The sequence below is a fragment of the Gobio gobio genome, assembly GCF_949357685.1.
Source record: "Gobio gobio genome assembly, chromosome: 21".
Lineage (NCBI taxonomy): Eukaryota > Metazoa > Chordata > Actinopteri > Cypriniformes > Gobionidae > Gobio > Gobio gobio.
The window spans coordinates 29,516,448-29,539,352 of NC_137117.1; the positions used below are offsets into that span (position 1 = coordinate 29,516,448).

At 38.1% G+C, this 22,905-nt stretch overlaps 1 protein-coding gene across 1 annotated transcript; it reads left to right on the forward strand.

Moving 5' to 3' along the window:
* Positions 1-169: 169 nt before the first annotated feature.
* On the forward strand, positions 170-21,502 carry sdcbp2 (syndecan binding protein (syntenin) 2). Its single transcript, XM_079802273.1, has 9 exons — positions 170-409; positions 9,946-9,997; positions 10,313-10,409; positions 12,039-12,139; positions 13,758-13,916; positions 14,118-14,293; positions 16,205-16,376; positions 17,368-17,459; positions 20,844-21,502. Exons 2-9 carry the CDS (start codon positions 9,947-9,949, stop codon positions 20,896-20,898), a joined length of 903 nt encoding a protein of 300 aa, XP_079658399.1. The 5' UTR covers positions 170-409; position 9,946; the 3' UTR covers positions 20,899-21,502.
* The last annotated feature ends 1,403 nt before the right edge of the window (positions 21,503-22,905 follow it).

A 22,905-nucleotide genomic window follows, 5' to 3' on the forward strand; every position in this document is an offset into this window, starting at 1 on the left:
TTACACCACCACTACCATCAAGAATATCGAGATCTCATATCAGTCCAATGATTTTACAGTAAGTTAACTGTTACTGTGCTAGTTTTTGGCAGTCAGAATGACTGAGCTAAAGTTAATGAGTAATAAAAAAATAAATAGAAGTTGCAGCCCAGCCTCCTAAGATCAATGAGAAGTGAATAACGTCATGAAACAAAATGAAGTCTCTATAGCAGGAAGTGAACTGAGCTACTAAGCCTCAGAAACTGTTCGCACACATACTTTCTCTCTCACTCACCTCCCATCTATGTTGTTCACTTCTGCTCCAACCTAAAGAGGAAAAAGGTCCCATCTACTGTGCTCAGCTTGTTTACATTCCTTCTCATTACATTTACCCCATTTCTTCAGAAGTCGCTCGTTTGAAAGCCGAAAGGTAAGAGAAAGACGCTAAGCTGAATGTTGTTGTTTTTAGAGTGATTTATTCAGTCAGGTATGTGGGACTCGCAGGCTAACCAAAGCTAAACTTAACCAGGCTGCTGCTAACACACACGAAGAACAAAGACGTGCTAGTGCTCACTTTACCGAGTTCGTCATTCCGTTATATTTATTATATTTTTGTTTTCAATTATGTTTTTGTAACGCATTACCTGACCATTATTTTAAGGAGAAAGAAGTCGAACTTTATTCGTGTAATTAGCATTGCTAACGGAGTTACCGTGACTAGCTCGAGAGCTAAACACAACAAATAACGTTAACGTTACTGTCTTTACCAGTCCGAATGCTTATATTTTGAGTTAATTTTGTTTACTTTACGGCGACATGGTGTATAAAACCTCAGTTTATATTTTAAAACGGTTGACAGGTGCTTTTATTTCTTTTGTTTACAGTTATTTTGTATTTTAGAGCAGAAAAAAAATTATAAAATCACTATCAGATAAACTGTTAAATGTTTATTTATAAAAAATATATGGCTGAGAGAGCGAGGGAAGAAAAACCCATTTGTGAGATAGTTCAACTCTGTCTTTAAATGCACGTTTAGCCAGTAAACATGTTAATAACGTATATTGTTCGTAAGTGGAACACATGAAGATGTCGATTAACGTTATATGTTTGTCACGTAACATTCGTCCAAAATTTTCGCATGTGGCGTATTACATGTTGTTAATTCCAGGATATGTGTCACTGCCATATGAAACCTAGGCATATTTCTTGGGAATCAAGTTTTTACTTTCGATTATACCTGTATGTTCAGTCAATAAACACCTAATGTAAATAACTGAATTATTGATGACTGAACAACGGAAAAGCAACAAACAAACACAAGAGTGATGCTGACTAACCTTAAAAAGGCTTATAACCTAGTTTTCTTTTCTTTTGTCTTGTTTTTTTTTTTTTTTTGATTGAAGGGACTTTCCCACATGACATCAGTCCACTGGAATTGTTTATGTCACAACACAAGGATAGAGTCTGTAGTCAATAAAATATATTTAGTTAATGACAGCAGCATAATATTTCCCCAAAAGCTGTCGATGGGATATTGCAACATGAATCCTTTGCTGGACTCGGTCAATAGAGTTACAGACTGTTGCCATGGGAGAGTCGTTTATTATGCTCAGCACTCATTCAGTCTGCCTGAAAATTAGCTTTGCCCATTTACCCCCCCATACCAAAGGCCCCTCACCCACTCAACCGGACAGTTATTCACTGGCTTTGCCCCTAACTTAAGTTTGCTCTGGTGATTTTCCTGCAATACATTGTGAGGAATTTAGTACACATTTAGTCAAAGATGTCATCTAAACCAGATTTAAGCCTTGTAAAATCATTCTGCTGCTTCTCCATTATCTCGCATTAGTTTCAAGTGACTCTTTCCACAATGTTGGTTGATCTATTCAGATTTACACTAAGGTAATAAATAACCGACAGGGTTATTAATATTTACATTTAGGCTAGTTGCATATTTTTTTGCATTTTATTTTTGTATTGCATTTTGTATCCAAAAAGTAAGTTATTTGTGCTCATTTTAATTTAATTTATTTTCTGTTTTCCCGTTGTTTTATGTTTATATTATTATATATTTTTTAACAGTTTTGTTAAAGACGGAATTAAATGATCTATTTTCTAAACAATTTATTGATCTTATTGTGAATGATTTATCCGTGCATGTTTCATTTTTACCTCAGTATTTTTTTATTAAAATATCTAAAAGATCTTCCTGTGACGTATGCCAGACACCCCAGTCATTTTCTTGATCTCAACATAAAACCCAGCATGTCTTAAAATCGACTGCAAGCTCACATTCATATTCTCCTCCATCCATTCATTTTTAGTGTTTTACAAAGATGTACGTTGTAATATGGAAGAACAAATCTGCCGCTACTTCAGTTTCTTTGTGACCTGAATGAAATTTACACTCACAACAGGTGTTGACCTCTGATGACTTACAGCCTCAATGATGAGATTCTCAGCCGTCTTTTATGCCTGCTTGATTTATGATGCACTTTGTGTCCGCAGTTGATTCACTTGATTTCTGGCAAGTAGCTGATCTAGATCGAGCTTCAAACAATAGCGGCACACATGTCTGTGAGAAGATTGCTCACTGCCTCCATTAGTCCACTCTTTGGAGACGTCTCTATTTTATTGGAGTGCTATTGACAGGAAATAATGGCCCTTTAATACCACTGAGACATTTGTATGCAATGATAGGCCGTGTTTGTGTGGTTGGAGCCTGTCTGATATATTTAGTGTCTGTTTCTGACATGTTGGTTGCGGTTGATTCGTCAGAGCAGATATTTCAGTGCATGTTTGCTTTCACATATCACGGTCTGTGTATGACGTGAAGAGTGTTGGTTTGCATGAGCTGTTTTGTGTGCTCTAGTGTGGGAGTTTATTCATGAGCATGTGGGCGAGAGTTTTCTTTTTTGACTTTTTTTATGGGCATGTCTGTCTGTGAGCGTGTCGCAGATTCATGCGATATGTCGACGTGTAGGAGCATGTGCTTTAGCTTTAGTCTTGAATCTGACATTATGGCATAAGCAGCCCCAGTCTCTTTAATCTGGTTGTAAACCTGTATGTTCCTACATGCGTTAGAGACATGACTAGGTTTCCAGGCTGTTTGTTTCATTTCCAGTCACTGGCAGTGCTCCAGTCGGACTGATTTTAACAAAATACTTCCCGTTTCCTATTTCCATTAGTATGTGGGATGTCTCTTCAGGGAAGTGAGGCAATGTACAATTTCTGTCGTTGCCCAACATTTAACCACGTCTACCTTCATTCTTTTAGTTGTTACTTGATGTTTCTAGCTAGAAAGGAGTATTTTACATTAGCTTTGTCTATGTCCTGAGTAACCATATGATCCACAGTAGGGCATTGCTCTAGGCTGTTGAGCAGCATTTCTGTTGTTTTGGTTTCTGCTGTCGTGACGTTTACAGTAACCCAATGATAGGCAGTGGTATTGTTGGCTGAAATGCACAATACGTCATGTGATCACTGTCATATGATTATGACTAATGTCAGCGTCCATCTATCACATGCTTGTATTACCTCTCTTGTTGGCCTTTTCTCTAGTAACCTATAAAACACTCCCTCATATTTTCCATTAATGGTCTTCCTTTCCGTCTTTAAGTAGTTTAATTTCTTTGTAATTCTCTGGCTCATTCTCTCTCCCTTCTTTTCTTTTCTTTTTTTCCATCCCCTTTCCCTTTCCAGTAATGGATGTGATCCTAGTAAAGCACTTAGCTTCTCATTGCTCTTCCACTATAAGATGAAGAGCGCAGCCAGGCAGTGTTTAATTTTGTTTGGATTTGGAAATGGTTAGTGCTTTGGCTCTTGTAGTGATGATTTCTGGTGGGATGTTCCTAGTTAAATGTGGAAGGGGTGCTCAGGTCAGGTCCTTCTTTTTTTTTTAATCATAAACTTTAGTCCTCATTAAACTGCTTTTTATTCCCAGCAAGCCATAGCCGTCATTTCACTATCTAGGTTAATTATAGACCCGATATAGTCTGGCTATGAGTAACCCACTTCTAGCCAAAACAACCTTGACTTTGGTTACATGTAATTTTTACCAAAATAACTTGAGATGTGTGATATTCCATCATGTAAGCAAAGTCAACAGGGATTACAAGGAGTTTGGTTTTATTTCTGTTCTAGATGACTAGTCTATTCATGGGCTATTCAATTTTCACAGCCTAGGCATCAAGGCATTTATTAGACGTCTTCTAATAGTTCTAAGTTCTATTTTGGCAATTGAATTTTGTACGACAATCGTTTGATATAAAGTCACATTAAGTTCCAGAGTGTTCAGTTTATAATGAATAGCTCTGCAATGTATGTTATGCATGTTTGGTAGTTTGTTGGATGTTTTTAGTTGTAATTGTTGCTACTGTCCTGTTCTTTAATGGTAATGGCTTGAGTCTGTCTACTCTGGACGTGTCAAAGCTGCATGTCATCCAGGCCCGGTTCCAGAATCAAATCGCTGATACCCCTTTTCCACCAGGATGAACCGGGTGCTAGTTCAGAGCCAGTGCTAATGCCAGTTCGGAGTTGGTTCGACTGACGAGCCTTCTAAGAACCGGTTTGCCTTTCCACGGGCTAGAGAGCCACCACAGAGCCAGGTCTTACGTCACTGTATATGTCTGATCTTTCTCAGCAATGGTAGCGAGGCAGCAGGAAACACAAACACCGAAACACACCAGGCTTGTTCGAGATGCATCGCCGCTGTGCAGACCGATCCGCGCATGATATCAAAATACCGCATGAGCCATTCAAAAGCATAAGGAGTCGTATGCTCTCGCTGTACTTTGATTTCATACGGCGATCAGTCTGCACAGCACCAATGCATCTCGAACAAGCCTTCCATCAACAATGGCGAATGTTGCATTACTATTGATGCACATGGCTTTACGATCCTACATCGGCATCCAAACACAGCGAATCCAACACATTTTTGCAGCTCACTGTGATTTGTATAGACAGAGATTACAATCGAGCCGCTATTAGATCCATTAGCTGCTATTTCAAAAATGGCAGTCACAAGTTTGTGTTTGTTTGTCTTGTTGGTCACGGTAACCCCGCCCCCAACCCCTGACGCAAGCGGTTCTTACTTCTAGACCAGCAATGTTTTGGTGCTACTTAAGAACCACTTTTTCTGGTTCGGAGCTGGTGCTGTGGGTGTGGAAAGACAAAGAACCGATTTGAAACTAGGCTCTAGTTCCGAACCAGCACCAGCACTGCCTTGGTGGAAAAATTACTGAGGGTGCTCTAGTAAATGTGGTCCACCATAGCAGCGTACAGTGAGAAATGTATGATTATTTATTTTTCTATTCACTTTTACCAATAATTGGAATTTCAAAAATAGTTTGCTACAAATTGTCTATTAATCTATTAGTCTGCCTTTACATTGCTTTAATGCGTTACTAGTATTTTAACACATCATCTTCCTGAGAACCAGAAAAAAAGATTTTTTTTAGGCCATTACATTGTTTGGAGCATAAAAATAAAAACAAATGGTTATAAAGAAAAAATCAGATGTTATCCTTTATCCTCTGCTCTGTATAGGACACCAGAACTATTTATTGAGAAAATGAAAAGACATAAATAGACAAAAACAATGGGATTTCTTTTCAGTTTTTATGCTTCAAGCTTTTTTTTTTATCCAAACTTTGTATAAAGATGATTCTCAATGTTATTAAAGATATAACAGAGTAATTTGATATACCATTTTACTATGCAATATGTGTAAACATGGCCATATGCCATTACCATTCTATGCAATTATTATATTTGCATATAATTTGCATATGTCCTATGAATGTGTTTTGGGACAATATGTAATGTAAAAAGACTTGTAGTAATATTTTCATAAGAATGTCTCATATTTGAATATCCAGACTTAAAACTGTGCATGTTTGTCAGAGAAATTCACTAAAACATAATGTCCTCTACAGAGGCAAAACCTCTCAGGAGGATATTTCTGTCTCATGCAGAGTGGCATTCATATTTAGATGTCACTTCCTAAACTTTTCTTGATTAATCGAGTTGACAGCACTATTATTATTTTAATAATAAGAAATGCACATTTGACAGTGAGTTGACAGTAGTAGTAGCTTGAGTTAGGAGGATGCAGATGTAAATTTATGTTCATGGTCTTCCATAGTATCATAGATTTAGATCATGATAACCACAGTTAAAAACACGCATATAGCTCTTCACTACCATTGTAAAATCTATCTATATGGTTTCTATGGTATTTGTATGAAAGTAGTAAACAGTAGCCTAGCCTAAAGACATTTAGTATAAATGCACAAATTCTATAGCACAATCACAAAAAATACTGTAATATTACATTACTCCTTTAATACATTCAATACATGTCTACATTAATAATATAATACAATTATATATGAATATATCCCACATTTCTGCCACAGTACCATGCGGTGCAGTTAGTATCACAACAGTAAATTCACGGTAAATTATGGATAAGATCGAAAAGCCTTCTGACTGTATCACTGCATGCAGTGTTTCTGCTGTTTGTCAGAGCGGTTTTGTCTGGCTTTAAACTAGTTTAAATCACAGAGACATTTGTGTTTTTCGCTGAATGCACACGCTTCTCACTGGATCTCACAGCGCTGTTTAGTGCTCGCGTGACCGATCAGAGTAAACGGATCTCTTCTAGTGAGCTCGCTGCCGTTTGGACTTTGACCCGAGCCGTCTGTGTGACGCGGTTCAAATGAGTAACAATTCGGGCTACCTTTTATCAACAAATTCGTCGTCTTTGGATGATGACTCAAGGTTAGTTTCACTTTTGATTTAACGTTCGTCCCGGCTTCCACTCATTTTTTCCTTCTCGTGTGGAGTTTTCTTTGCCAGTAGAGGGTCTACTTTTACTTTTTTACCTTTTAAGGTAAAAGCTGCACTCTGACTGGCTGTTGTCGCGTTTATTTCTGCTGTGTGATTGGGTGTTACAGTAATCTATATCGAGTAAAAATGTCCAGAGCTTATCATCGTTATCGACATGAATTTTATTGCGATTCGATAAGATATCGTTTATCGGCCCAGCCCTAATCCAGAGTAACTCATTATCATTGATATTGATAGAACCATACTCTTCTGTTAAAGCTATTGGAGTGAGACTGTCTTTAAGTTAAATCAAATATTTTTTTTTGTGCATATGGACTGAGTGTTGTAGGGTTTTATATGTGCCTCTGTTGTGAAGAGAAATATACTCCTATGTCTGAAGTAAAGTGCAGCTGTAGTAGGGCTGGGCGATAAAACGATAACGATATTTATCGCGATAGACACGTAATCAATATCAATAAAAAATGCGTTTGATAAAACGTTCAATAATTTTTTTCTCTTCGTCGGAAGGAACCAGAGGTTGCAAAGCAAGTTTGGTTGCATGAACAAAGGCACTCACTCTCTGGTAACCAAGCAACGTAGGGAGTGACAGGCTAACAGCCAATCATGTAACTGTATCATGTAAACAGAACCGGCGTGGAGTGATAAGTGGAAAATGAGTGCCATGGCGAGCGAGGAGATTGTTAATAAAACAGGAAAACACAAGTATGGCAGTTTTTTGGATTGTATAAGTCTGACTGTAGTCAGACCAATGTCGTCTGCAAGACTGTCGTCCCCACCAAGACTGGTAATACCAAAAACTTGTTTTACCAGCCTTGTTATACTTTCGTCTGGCTCCGCAATGCGAGCCTCCGCTGACAGCGCGCGCACCTCGTTCGTTTGGGGATGTGTTTATACTCGACACTAGGGGTGTGACGGTTAGTATATAACCCAGAGACCGTTCATCATTAGAACTCTATAACCGCCAAAACCGTGTTATTAAAATAATTTTTACAAACATAAAAAAAAAAATAATAATAAAAAAAACATTTTTTAGATAGGTTCCCTCAGCTGATGAGGGAAACGGAGGCGGAGTTAGTGGTGCTTCGGAGGCTGCTACTGCTGGAGATGATTCGGGAGAGGTCTGTGCACCACCACCCTACCAAGAAGAGAAATCTTGGAGATCTCCTTAATAAACGGAGGTCTGAAATCTCTGCCCCTTTACCGATCAGAGCGCGTGCTGACACGGAGTTAACCCGCTATCTCCAAGAACTACCAATTGACTCTATGGCTAATCCACTAGCATGGTGGAGAGACAATGAAACACGCTATCCGCTCTTAGCAAAATTGGCACGTAAATACATGTGTATTTGTGCTACAAGCACAGCATCAGAGCGAGTTTTTAGCACTGCGGGTAACATAGCTACCCCTGTCAGATCGTCACTAAAACCGAGTAAAGTGAACATGTTGGTGTTCCTGTCACGGAACTTGGAAGTCGAAAAAGATTAGGAATTTAAAATGTCATTGCACTTTTTTTGTTTCCTGTATTTAGTTAGTTTAATTAAGGTATTAACACTAGTTAATTAAGGACTTTTTTCTTTTTCTTTGATAAAGGTATGTAGATTTTATAATTTGTAATTTAGGCCTAGGCTACTCATTCATTTTTATGCAGCTCTTATAGAATTTAAGTAGCCTACTTGTTTTAAAGGATAAGTTTACTGTTTGTGATTTATTTAAAACAAAGCATGTTCATTGCAAAGGTTTTTTGTTTGTTTGTTAAGGATTTGTTTACTGTGTGTATATAAATAAACTTATAGCAAGTAGCTAATCAGTGTCTGCTCGTTTATTCAAACGAAGTTGTCCTATAACAGACAAACATCATCACATCACCCCCCCCACCCCCACACACACACACACCCCGACGACGGTTATGTTACGAACCGTCACATTTGACTCACATCATAACCGTCATCACCAATTCTGAAACCGGCACACCCCTACTCGACAGGCTCGCTGTTGTGCTATTCTTGACTTTGGTTGAATCCGAAATCGCCCCCTAAACCCTCAATCACTATTCCCTACTTTAATCCACTTATACAGTTCACTTGAAGGAGTGAATGAAAACGAGTCAGCAAATTCAGACAGCTGCTGTGTGTACATCAGCTGTACACTCGTTATTGTGGTGCAAAGTGGGATAGAATGAGTGCACTCAATTACGTCCACTATGGTTTTGGACACCACTACAAATGGCTGTCCCTCAAATAGTGCCCTATGTAGGGTATAGGGGGCGATTTCGGATTCAGCCTTTGAAACTACATGGAGAGGTAATGTTACTTTGCATCAGTGCCTTATGTCAAAGCATCTAAACGGTAACAGTTACAAAGAAATAATGGAGGCACTGCACCTTAATGTTAAGAGATTAGACTTGTTTATATTTTAATTATTGAGTTTTTTCCATGGTTGTGTTACATTTCTGCCTTTATAACTGAGTGGATTATAATCAGAGGAAGGTTAAGTTTAAAATAAAAATGTTTAAATGTAAAATATTTTTCTCCTGGTCCTTATTTTAAAAAGGTCATAAAACACATAAACAATTATCGATATCGACCGATATGAAACACTTATATCGTGATACAGTTTTCAGCCATATCGCCCAGCCTGGAGTTATTGTAGGGGTTATTATATAACTTCTGGTGGTTTATCAACGTGTTTTTATGTCGATGACTGTGCAGAAGACTCTGATGGATGACACAGGTGGATCATTTCAGTAAGCTAATGCCTGGAGAGCTGTGACACATCCGTGTGTGTGTGGGTGGTAGGGGTGTTTTGATTTCTAGAGAATCACTCATGAAGTTGTCAGTCATGATGGAGAATCCTGATGAATTCACTGTATTTTTGTTCCTGATCAAAGCAGCAGTCACTCACTCTCTGTGTGCTCCTAATACACTCCTTGGTCTATCTATCCCATCTAATTAGTATAGGTTTCAATTCCCATTGGAGTCATGTGGTTGCTAGTCAGCTGAAAAACAAACTCAGGCAATATGGCTCCATATGAGCTCACTGAAAGCATGATTTCTTGTGCTTGTCTAGTTTCCCCCATTTTCATACTGTGTTGTTTTTTTTCTTTCTTTCTAGGATGTCATTGTACCCATCCCTAGAGGACCTTAAAGTGGACAAGGTCATTAGGGTAAGCAGTATTATTTAAATACTATTATCTATTACTATTTTGAATTGCCTTTTATTTTTATATTTTACATTTCTATTTAATTTGTTTAATTTTTAATATTTTTTTTTTTCTTTTCAGTTTTTAGTAATTTTAGAACTTTAACTTATTTCAGTTAGTTGCCAAGGCAACATATCTCATCTATTTTATTTGATTATATTTCATCTTTATACTAAAAACAAGTGCTTTTAAAAGGACAGTAGCTGTCCACATGATTAAGGCACTTTAAAAGATCTAGTATTGAAATAGTGGATGCTCACATTTGGTCTGCTCCTCTAGGCACAATCCCAGTTTGCTGATGCCACTTCCAGTACCCCAGCCATCACTCAGGGGTTATACCAACCACAACCTGCCACACAGGGCATGCCAAGCTCCAGTGAGTCTTCTTTCAGTGCTTCTTAAGCCGTCTGTCTTGCTTCCCTCTCCCTTATCATGCCATTTTCTCTTTCATTTCTGGAGTTTTGGAGGCATGCCAGTGTTTTGTGCGATTGTCAAACAGGAAATGAAGACATGCCTTAGGGGATCTGGGAGCAATTCAACAACAGTGCAGTCTTTCCTATGTCCTTTTTTTAATCTCAGTGTAAAACAAGTGCTCAAGTTGAGCCCCTCTTATCCAGGCAGCACTGCCTTCCACCTATACGTTCTCATTGTGTCCCTGTGTGAGGCCTCTGCAGGACACTGCCAGGATATTACACAACAAGAATGTTAAAAAAAGAGTTTTTAAGGTTGTGACTCACACAGTACTGTAGCTTCAAAGATTGTCTCTGAAGCTCACGTCTTTCTAACCTTAAAGCAGTCTGATCATAGGCCATCATTTTTTAGAATGTGGTTGCTCTGTTGTTGTAGATTTATTTATATAAATATTCCCGCGGGTACCCGAACCTGTGCAGGACTCTGGTGTAACAGTACACACAACCTTGGTTCGCTATGTTTTCAATACAGCAGGGGGGGAAAAAAACATGTTTTTTTCATTAATATTAAACAGTGTTTTATTGGACAAACTTTTTCTGTCAAAATAAAGTCTGTCAATATTCCTGTAACTGGCAGCAAAACACACTGCAGTTTATGGTGCTGTTGTAATTGGGGGAAGAGATTTGGGGTGTGTTCCGCTTGGCAGGTTTGGTTCGATTAAAACGAACTATGTTAGTGCGGTTCATTTGAATAAGTGTGAAAGCTGCCATCCGAACCCTGGTGCACACCAAACAAGCGGGCCGAGACCGCTGAAAAGATGGGTCTCGGTCCACTTCTAAACGATCTCTGGTGCGGGTCGACTGAAATATGAATGCAACACGGACCAAAGACATGTAAATAAACCAAAAACAGGACATGATGTCACAAGATGCGATCCTAAAAAAGGACTCAATGCTCAAATACCTGTTTTTTTTCTTGTGATAGTCACAATGTTGCCCTTCACATTTGGGTACAGGGATCAGAACCGTCTCCTTGCAGCAGATCTTAATTTGTGCGTGTGATGGAGGGATTCCTGCTGCTATTTTGACTCCTTCACACATTTTATAAACTCTTTTTATTTTTTATATGCATGTCTGGACCTGATGATGGTAGGAAAATCCCAGTTTTAAAAAAATCACAGTGTAGAAATCTGACTGGTGTGCTAGTGATTGTGTAGGAAGGAACGTGTTTCTCAGGCAGACATTTTCCTATCTGAACGCTGGAGAAAGCAGGAGGAAGAGAAGCAAGCATTGTAGCCATGACTCAACTCAGGAAATAATTACTGGATGGAAACATTCATGGCCAGAATCTAAAACCAGGATGACTGCATGTCAACACTTGAACTCTGTGTTCTTTACAGTTCTCTGTTTTTCTATGCCCTGATTTTTTTCACTTGCTTGATGCTGTCATAAAGCAAACTCAGATTTTCAAAACTAAAAATAATCTACAGGATCATGGCTAATCATCACTATGGCACTATGTTAGCTAATAGCTCTGTATCATATAGAGATTTCAAAACTTCTATATGAAACGCTTTCTCTTTCTCTCCCTCCAGCTCTGTATCCGAATCTTGAGGAGCTGGGAGACTATATGGGCCTCAGTCTGAACAGTGATGAGGTCCAGAGAAACCTTGCGCTGGTCCCTGTGGCTGGCAGTGTAAGTGTGTGCATGTTTCTGTTGCTTTAGCATGGAATAAATGTGTGCTTTGAGAAGTACAAATTACAAAAGTTCATTGTCTCTGAGTACACTTTTGTTTTTAGAGTTCAATTTATGTTCCTCTTCCCTGTTTTAAGTGCCACTCATCAAGAAATATTATATGTATGCAAACAATGACATTTCAGAGTCTCAAATGCTTTCCTAGCAGTGAAAGCTAAACCACTCTTTCCTGGTTTAGTTTGCTGTACAGCCTGTTTTTCCGTCCCTGCCACTGTTGCCTTGTACAATATTTTCTCAGTTAAAGCAGCCAAGGCAATTGTGTAAGCTCTGAAAAAAGCGGCAGTGGTGTATGTGTGTTAGAATGTGTAGTTTTTGTGAATTTGTTTTTTCTGTGAATAGCTCAAACTGGCAACAGGGTGCCTTAGCATAACCCATATTTCTTTTCAGCATCATTCCTGGAAGCAGAGCTCAGGAATGACTCATGCACCATAAGGCCTGTGTTGGAGGGTTGCTAGTGTAGGCTGCTTTCTAAAGGCATCTTAAAATGATACTCCGTGTTCAAAGCATCTCCCAATCTTTTCTGTACCATCACAGCCCCCATAAATTAGGCTCAGGTATCCATTTATCAACATCAAACCAGAAATGCATTTCTTTTCACTACTTCTGCTTGATATCATTCAACATCATTGCTTAAAAAGCATAGCAATCATCTTGTTTTCATTCCTTAAAAAGAAACTGAAAATCACAAGACTAATCACAATCATTTACTTGGCAACTCATTTGTTCACATTATTAATTAATGCATTAATTATTAATTAATGCATTAATTATTAATTAATGCATTCGATTTTAATAAAAATAAACAACAGTTTGTATTGACTTTGGTTTAGGTTAATATAGTTAATGAATACACTGTTGTTCATTGTTAAGCCTTGTTCTGTTATAATACATTAACTAATTCTAATTTATGCAACTTTATGCAAGTTAGCCTTGTTTATGCAACTTTATGCAAGTTAGCCATAGCCTTGTGGGCAGTAATCCGAGTTCCAGAGTTAAGTCCTGGCTTGTGGTCCTTTCCTGATCCATTCCCTTATCTTTTCTCCTATTACGTCCTGTCACTGCTTCTACTGTCCTAACATAATAATGGCATAAATGGCAAAAATTAAAATGTGTCCGTATATACTACCATTAAGTTTGGGGTCACAGTTACACAAAACTATTATACAGCACAAATGTTTTCAACATTGATAATAATAATAAATGTTTCTTGAGTACCAAATCAGCATCTTAGAAGGATCATGTGACACTGAAGACTGGAGTAATGATGCTGAAAATTCTGGTTTGCATCACTGACAAATCTTCTAACTCTAATAGTAACTCGAATCTAGCTTTAACAAGACAGAATCGCAATCTTTCAGATAGAGGGTAGGATACAGCACGCTATGAGTGTATATTAGTACCATTTGTTGTTTGCTTTTGGTATCTGACAAGGGTTTGGAAACGGTGATGCGTGATGTCAGACTTCACGAGCAGATTCTAGAGAAATAAATGTTAGTGTTGTATGTGACCCGTACACTTGCACATATGATAATTAAAATAGTTTTCTCTCTCCTGGCAGCAAGTGGCAGTGCAAAGTTGTGTGGGTGGCATGGTGCGGCCCGTGACTGGTGCAGACGTGGGTATCAGGAGGGCGGAGATTCGCCCAGGTCTTCGTGAGGTCATCATCTGCAAAGACCAGGAAGGGAAGGTCGGCCTCCGACTCAGAGATATCGATAATGTGAGTAAAGCTCTTCTTATTGAACACTTTCTCAGAGTCATGACGGGTGTTGTGATTTATTGTTTTGCGTAATTGGTATGTAGGTTGATTGGTAATAGTTTCTAGGGCATTACACCCTCATTGTCAGCATATGTGTCATTGTTATCATCAACAGCACCAGGTGTCATTTATCTTCATGCATGTCATTTCCTCTCTCTTTAGGGAGTGTTTGTCCAGCTAGTGCAGGCGAACTCTCCAGCGGCTTTGGGTGGTCTGCGTTTTGGAGATCAGGTTTTGCAGATCAACGGGCAGAATGTTGCAGGCTGGAACTCAGATAAGGCCCACAAAGCTCTGAAGGCAGCAGCTGAACAACGCATCGAGCTCATCGTCCGTGACCGGTCAGTCATTTCTATCTATACAGTGTAGGGATAGGCATTTTTGTCAATTTCTCATTTCGATCATCGATAGGTCGATACTCAAGTACTCGGGGGCGGGGCATGTGCAGGGGGCGGGGCATGTCCGTCATTGAGATAATGAAAACTGTTATGAAAATGGCTGTTGACAAATACAAACGTGACATGAAAACAGGTATATGAAAACATGAACATATAAAACAAAAAATAACTGCTAGATTATAATGCATAAATGTCTTTGAAAAAGAAACATCTTTATGAAATGACCGTCTCAAATAACCAAGTCAGTAATATCGAGCCTTGCCTTTGAGCTGAAACTGTGAAATAACACCACCCTGCAGAGCTTGCTAGCTGGTTAATAAACTCAACCAAACGCACCCTATATCATTATCAATATGATGATTATTATGAACCTATTACGACATAAATCAACACAAAAGGACGTGAATGCGCACGTGAACTTCAGCGTGCTAGATTTTAAAGGCGAAGGGTTTGAAACGGAACATTTTGAATGCGCTCTTCCCTTAACAACGCTGATACACGGACAACGAAAGCACACAGAAACAACATTTTATTAAAATCCTGTTCTCATTATAATGTTTTGACAGATTGACTCTGCACATCATGCACTTAATTGCATTATTCATGATCGAAGTGTTTACAGACATCACTGCGCGTTTTCAAACTCATAACGAAAAACAACTTTAAATAAACTAGGTCTACTGTTAAAAAATACGAGGACAGTATAGCACTGCTGCATTACTAATATCAATGATTCTGAGAAAGAAATAGCCTATCTGAAAAGAATATGACCGTCTCTAAACCATCATGTCGAGCATGAAATATGCATTTGAGCTAAAACTGAAGAGAATGAACAGCCGGTATAACGGCAGCGCTTTGCTAGCTTATTAAGCTCAACCAAACGCTTCTTATATTAGATTATTCATATAGACAACATAAAAGTAATCTTACAACGTGCATCTGCAGAAAAGGACGTGAATGCGCACATGAACTTCACGCGCTAGTCTGAGTGTTCTCGCTTGTTTCTCTGTAGATTTCCTTTAACAGCTGATACACGGGGAACTAAGCACAGATCATTTACAGCATCATCGTGTTCTCATTATAATGCTGTGTAGGCTATGACAGATTGGCGCTGCACATCTTACAATAACCATTCAATGATCACAGTGATTCCAGACATCACTGCAGTGCACGCCTCAGTTTCACTTTATTTCGTCGCGGTCTGGAGGCGTGCTGTATAACCAATCAGACCTCCGGTACCGCGCAAAATGACGCAATAACCAATAAAAAAGAGACAAATATTTTTTTTCAGGGCGATCATCGTTCTCATGATCGATGATCGCTGTCACGTTCGAGTACTCGATTACTCGACCACTGTTGCCCATCCCTGATACAGTGTGTGTGTGTGTGTGTGTACACACACACACACACACACACACAAAACCGATCAAAATTTTGGGGTCAGATATAATTTTTTTATTTGTTTTTTTAAAGGAGACTCGCCTTCTGTAAAAAACATTGAAATATTCATATAAATTAAACAGGTGTATTACTATATCTGTATAGTTCTTTGCTGCCCCCTGGTGGTTGTAGTATTTCTATGAATTCAAAATGAAAAGAAGGAAAGTTCCTAATCGATTCACGTTAAGCTCTGTAACATCTGTGGCAAACCGATAGTTACCACAGAAAGTAATTTTGAAAAATCATAAAACTAAATTCAGTTACAGTAAGGCACTTACAACAGTACACATTTAAATACAGTTTTAGAAGTATGGCCACATGACAAAATACATGTTGGTATTTTCAACATAATGCCACACATGATGTAAATAGAGATCAACCTTTTTAATCATATTTATATATTTTGCGTTCCAGACCATTCCAGCGCACAATCACCATGCATAAGGACAGCGCCGGCCATGTGGGCTTCATCTTCAAATCCGGGCGCATCACGTCTCTAGTGAAGGATGGGTCTGCTGCCCGCAATGGCCTGCTCACCGATCACTACATCTGCGAGATCAACGGCCAGAACGTCATTGGACTCAAGGTGAGAGAGGTCACAGTTAGGGATGGGCATTTTTGTCAATTTCTCATTTCGAACATCAATAGGTCTCAAAAAACGAGTATGTAGGGGGCGGAACATGTCCGTCATGGAGATAAAATAAATACTGTTACTAAAATGAATAACCCAGTCAATAATACTGGACATTGCTTTTGAGCTGAAACTGAAGCGAATGAACACCAGCCGGTATAACGGCGGCACTTTGCTAGCTGGTTAATTAACTCAACCAAATGCATCCTATATGAGATTAATCCGATATAGACAACATTAAAGTAATATTACAACTTGCATCTGCAGAAAAGGACGCGGGTGTGCACGTGAACCTAACTGCGCTCTGATGTAGCTCTCGTTGTGGATTTCCTTTAACAGCTGATACACAGGGAACTAAAGCACAAATAGAATTTACAACATTCTATCACAATCTTGTTTTCATTATAATGCTATGTATATGACGGATTGCCGCTGCACATCTTGCACTTAACTTTATTTCACGATCACAGTGATTCCAGGCATCACTGCGGTGTGCGCTTTCAAATCAAGTTTCACTTTTTCTCGCCCGTCTGGAGACGTGCTGTCTAACGCTAACCAATCAGACCTCAGGTACTGCCTAAAATGCCGTAATAACCAATAAAAAAAAAGAAGAGACAAATGTATTTTTTTTAAAGTCAGGGCGATCATTGTTTTCATGATCGGTCGTCGCTGTCACGTTCGGGTACTCGAGTACTCTTGCCCATCCCTAGTCACGGTAGTGTTTTCAGGATATGCCTTTAAATCTTGTCTCTGTCATGTCCTAGTACCATTTTTCGTGTCACCTTTTCTTTATAATAATACACAAACCCATAAGTACAACGTTAAAAAAGGCATTTCAATATAAAACCATAAGTATGAGATCCATGTTCATCACTTCCTGTAAGAAATCAAATTAGTTGATCATTTTGAGATTTGTGGAGTAAAGTATTTTGTTTTCTGTCTCCAGGATACTCAGATTAAGGACATCCTGACCACGTCTCCCACTGCCATGACCATCACCATCATGCCTAAGTTCATCTACGAGCACATGATTAAGAAGTGAGATACAGCTTTTTTTCATACTCCTAAATGATCTAATAATTGTAGTATAACAGTTACAAAAAATAATTTTTGATGCATTAATAAATAATTTTATGGTCCCACTTTATATTAAATGTCTTTAACTATGTTTTTTTAATTGTACTTGTATTTAAAAAAACTTGCATTTTATTATAGTTGTAAATAATTTCTGTATTTACATCTTGAATTACTCTGTTGAGTGTTCCCTTACACCTTTTCCCACCCTTAAATCTACCCTGTAGAGCTGTGCGATTCTGGATTAATTGAGAAAAATTTTATAAATTTTTTTAAAATAGAGATCATGATTCTGAATTGACAACTAAACAAAATAACATAGGCTAATTAACTAGATATTGACAAAATGCTAATTGCTGCAGTCTATTTAAAAATATCTATTTAGTTAATATGAATTATTTAATAAAAAAATCTGTTTAAATGATTGATTCAATGACTCGCGCATAAAGACTTTCATGACTGCATGAATCAGTGTTTTTGAACAAATCTCTTGACAAATGCATTTAACAGTCACTTGTCACCACCTACTGGTGTAACAATGTAATTGATAAATCGTTATTTAAAGCATCAAGTTGCTTTCAAAAGGTGATTTCCTCTATTTTGAGCGTTGCTGTACTCATCAGTGTTTATATCCGAACTATAAAGTTTTATCTCAGTACTTCTGTGATAATCTGAATGATTGTAACCGAAATAATGATACCGTGTTGTTAAAAGTGAAGTTGTTTCATATCTATACATGACAAATGCTCTCTCTGGAACAGCAGCAGTGCCAACACAGATTTGAATGTTCACTGTGATTGTACTTGTCAAAGGTTTAATAGACCAATGTTTGTTGGCCAAGATCGTGTGGGTGCTTGAATCAAGAACAAATTGTATTTAATTATTAATTGTGCTGCTCTACTATCCAGACCACCAATACCCAATAGCAAAATTTCCCACCTCAATAGCAGTCCTAGTGTTTTGCAACATGAACACAATTAGTACATTGTACCTAACAATTATTTTATGGATGTTTATTTTATTGATGTAAGAACATAAGGTTACACATTTTAATTTAATGCGTCAGTACTTAATATTACTCATTGTTACAGTGTAGTTATATATTTAACAAGATGTACTGGTCATTACGTGTCAAATCAACCAAATTCTGGAAACTTTCCAGGCTCAAATTTTTGATTGTTACTATTTTTTTCTGTACAAAGACAAACATAAATAGTGATGCAATTTGAACATAGAGCTGCTTTGAGATCCCCATTATCTATGGGACTGAACTACACTATATTGCCAAAAGTATTTAGCCTGACAAGCCAGACCCACATCAAGATGTTTGGTCTGGAAACTCACCATTGACAGGGCTCAATGCGAGGGGCGGGATAAACGGTTGTCTGTCAAATTCCCTCTGCATGCAATTGGATAGCGCTACAACCAAACGAAGCAGAGCTAACGTTAGTTGATAGATTAAACTCTGAACACATCTTCCTTTCTTACGAATGACTTCAGTGCCGTTCTTTACTCAAAGAAAAGCTTAACTCCAAGTCTTCATGAGTCGCGGCCAAAACCGACTTATTTGTTTACTAGTAGCACCAAGAACCTCCGCAACTCATTCCGTCATTATGTTAAGCCCGCCCACCGACTCTATACACGATGTAATTGGCCTGACCAGAGTTTGGTTTTTCCAGCTCTGAGGTCTACCGAGAGTTGCTAGACTACACTCGCGGCAAAATAAATTTTCTGCCGCTAGGGTGCGTCTAGATTTCTAGGCTAAAAAGTATTGGGACACCCCTCCAAATAATTGAATTCAGGTGTTCAAATCACTTCCATGGCCACAGTTGTATAAAATCAAATACCTAGGCATGCAGACTGCTTCTACAAACATTTGTGAAAGAATGGGTTGCTCTCAGGAGCTCAGTGAATTCAAGCGTGGTACTGTGATAGATTACCACCTGTGCAATTAGACCATTCGTGAAATTTCCTCACTACTAAATATTTCACGGTCAACTGTTAGTGGTATTATAACAAAGTGGAAGCAATTTGAAACAACAGCAAGTCGTATGCACAGTGGTGTATAGCACGCCACCACTGGACTCTCTGGAGTGATGAATCACGCTTCTCTGTCTGGCAATCCGATGGACGAGTCTGTATTTGGCTTTTGCCAGGAGAACGGTACTTGCCTGACTGCATTGTGCCAAGTGTAAAGTTTGGTGGAAGGGGGATTATGGTGTGAGTTGCTTTTCAGGGGTTGGGCTTGGCCCCTTAGTTCCAGTGAAAGGAACTCTTAATACTTCAGAATACCAAAATATTTTGGACAATTTCATGCTCCCAACTTTGTGGAAACAGTTTGGGGATGGCCCCTTCATGTTCCAACATGACTGCGCACCAGTGCACAAAGCAAGGTCCACAAAGACATGGATGAGCGAATTTAGAAGAATGGTCAAAAATTCCCATAAACGCACTCCTAAACCTTGTGGAAAGGCTTCCCAGAAGAGTTGAAGTTGTTATAGCTGCAAAGGGTGGGCCAACTCCATATTAAACCCTACAGATTAAGAATGGGATGTCATTAAAGTTCATGTGCATGTAAAGGCAGGTGTCCCAAAACTTTTGGAAATATAGTGTATGTAGGGCCTTAAAAATGAAGATTTCAAAAGGAAAGTTTAGGAAGAAGGGTTACAAGCATGCACACTTGAGGCAAAAAAAACAAGTGCTTTTTGCTATTTTTAAACGGTCACTGTTGGCTTATAATGCAACAAAGATTGCTAAAGTCAACAGATTTAACTAATAGAACTACCAATCTCTGTGTAAAAATAAGATAATGATGCTGCCATCTTTCTGAAGTCATCCCCCCCACCCCCCACCCCCCACCCCCTGTAATTTGGTTCCAGATCTCAGGTGAAAAGTGTCTTTTTGACCACCCTCTACAATATAGTGGATTACTCAGTAAATATACATCTGTGACATTTAATATTTTGGCTTTCATCACTATTTATGTTTGTCTTTGTACAGAAAAAAATATTAACAAAATCAAATATTTGAGCTGGGGACATGAGTTGACATGGAATGACCTTACAGGGTTAGGTTTGGTTGAGGGTTAGTTGCATGTAATTTACTATTACTATGGCAAGTACATGTAACAAGGACACTGTAAAATAGCATTACCGAACATAGTAGATTAAGACTCCTAATAAATTTTGTATAATTTCAAATTCAGTGTAAATACATGACTTCTTAATGTGTATTAAGCTTGCAGTGTGACTTGAACAAATCAGACATCAATAATCTGAAGAATATGTATCAAAATTAATTGTCAGGCAAAATGTTCTGATCATAACAGCTCTAATCTGTGTATTGCAGGATGTCAGGTGGCCTGCTGAAGTCCTCGATGGATCACTCTGTGCCTGAGGTCTGAACACAGGAGACCCCGCACACCCCCTTCCACAATGCCTACAATCGCTAGCCTTCCCATTGGAGCCTGGGTTGTCTATCACTTATCGGATAAACCTCCTCAATCACATTCATTTATAACATGTACAAATGGCCTTTTTCTATTTCTGTTGTTTTTCCTTCTAGTTCTTGATTCTGTCCTTCCTGTTATTGTTGCCATAGTTTAATTGTTGTCATATTACATGTTCTATAATAATTCATTGTCATTATTGAGTATTATTATGGATTATTTTAATTTGGCTGGAAGGCAAGGGGTTAAAAACTGAACCTCAGCTTCCTTTTTAAAAAGCTTCAACACTCCTATCTGTTCAATTCCTCCTATGCACAAACACTTTTTTTTTTTCTTTGAACATCTATATGCCAAGACAGCTGTACTCTGCCAGAATGAATCGTTGGCCAGAATTTGTAATTTCACAACTCATTTCTTAATGATTTTGATGTTTTTTAGGTGTTTAATCTTTGATAATATTCTGTCATTATCCTGTAAATGTTAGTGTCTCTAAAATTTATATACGAATGTAACCTGAAGACTGAAATTATTACAAAAATAAATAATCATCCTGGTGATACCAATGGGATATAGTGCTCAAATATAAAGGAAAGAAAATTGAAATGTTTCATTTAAAAAAGGTTTTGAGATGGTCTTACACATTTGCTCTTTTTCAGATGATTAGGAACTTGAAACAACGGTTGGAAAAACGTCAAACATGGCAAGAAGGCTTTGTTCACCATGCTGTTTAATATAGATCCTTTTACAGAGCGATGTGCTGCAGTGATGTCTGTACACACAAATATTACCATTAAAATATTCTACACAAAAATAATAATAGACACTATGAAACATTACCAGTCTGGTTCCACTAAGGGTGCTGATACTGTTGAACAATACAGACCAAAGCTGAAGTGCCAGATGAAAAATGTAAATGTCATTGGCATTGCCATGTATGAAAAAATCTCTATAACAAAGGTATCTCTGAGATCTAATCTTCTAGGCACAGGTGTATAATCCTGCTTAACAGACACTAAACTACTGATGTAGATTTGCAGTTTGCCACCAGTTTTACATTTCAAAATTCACTCTGAAAGAAAAAAGCATGGCTTACGACTTTTGATTTCTTGATGGCTTAACCATTTCCAATCTTTCAGTTTACCCAAATAATTTACAGAATATGAGGTACTAAAGTCTTAGTGATAAGAGAAGAAAAAAACATTTAAAACATCTGCATTGCCAGTTTAACCTAAAAAGTGTTATTGGACAGTAAGGATTCAACAAGAGAAGCATCTGTTCCAAGATCAATTGTGGTTACAAAACTACATTCTTAACAAAAGGTTGTGCTAGTTGACACTGACATCAAATTAACAAAAAAGTCTATAAAACTGGGGACATGGAGAAAACTTACAATGCTCAGAAACAATGCAGTCCTCTAGGGAGAGCCTGTTAACCTCGGAAGATAATTAACAAATACACTCTAAAAAAAAATGGTGCTATATGGCACTAAAAGTGGTTCTTGGTCGTAATCATTGGGGAACCACTTTTGGTGCTATATAGCACCATATCTTAACATGTTCTGTATATGGTAGCGGTGCTATATAGCACCTCAGCCAAAGAACCGATGAAGAACCACTGAAGCACCAAGATTGGTGCTATACAGCACTTAAAGTGGTTCCCCTATGATTACGAGCCAAGAACCACTTTTAGTGCCATATAGCACTATTTTTTTAGAGTGTACACTAAACCCTAACGCTCAAAATAATTAATTGGGTTGAGTAGAGGCAACTCAAATTAAACAATTTAGTTCAATCATATTAACTTTTATGAGTATTTAGAACTTTCCTTTTCTTCAGAGTTCTCAAAACTGACACATTTTAAGTAATCTGAATTTTGAGTTTTATGAACTTCAATTTAACCAGAACTGTGCTGGGATTTCTATTTCTTCTATTTCTCTTGCTTTGCCATGACACTCAAAAGGGA

Excerpts from the sequence above, each read along its gene's own strand:
- sdcbp2 (XM_079802273.1), top strand. The coding sequence starts at position 9,947 with ATGTCATTGTACCCATCCCTAGAGGACCTTAAAGTGGACAAGGTCATT. Across the intron at positions 10,410-12,038 it reads ACAGGGCATGCCAAGCTCCA|CTCTGTATCCGAATCTTGAG; the intron begins GTGAGTCTTCTT and ends CTCTCCCTCCAG. Across the intron at positions 13,917-14,117 it reads GACTCAGAGATATCGATAAT|GGAGTGTTTGTCCAGCTAGT; the intron begins GTGAGTAAAGCT and ends CTCTCTCTTTAG.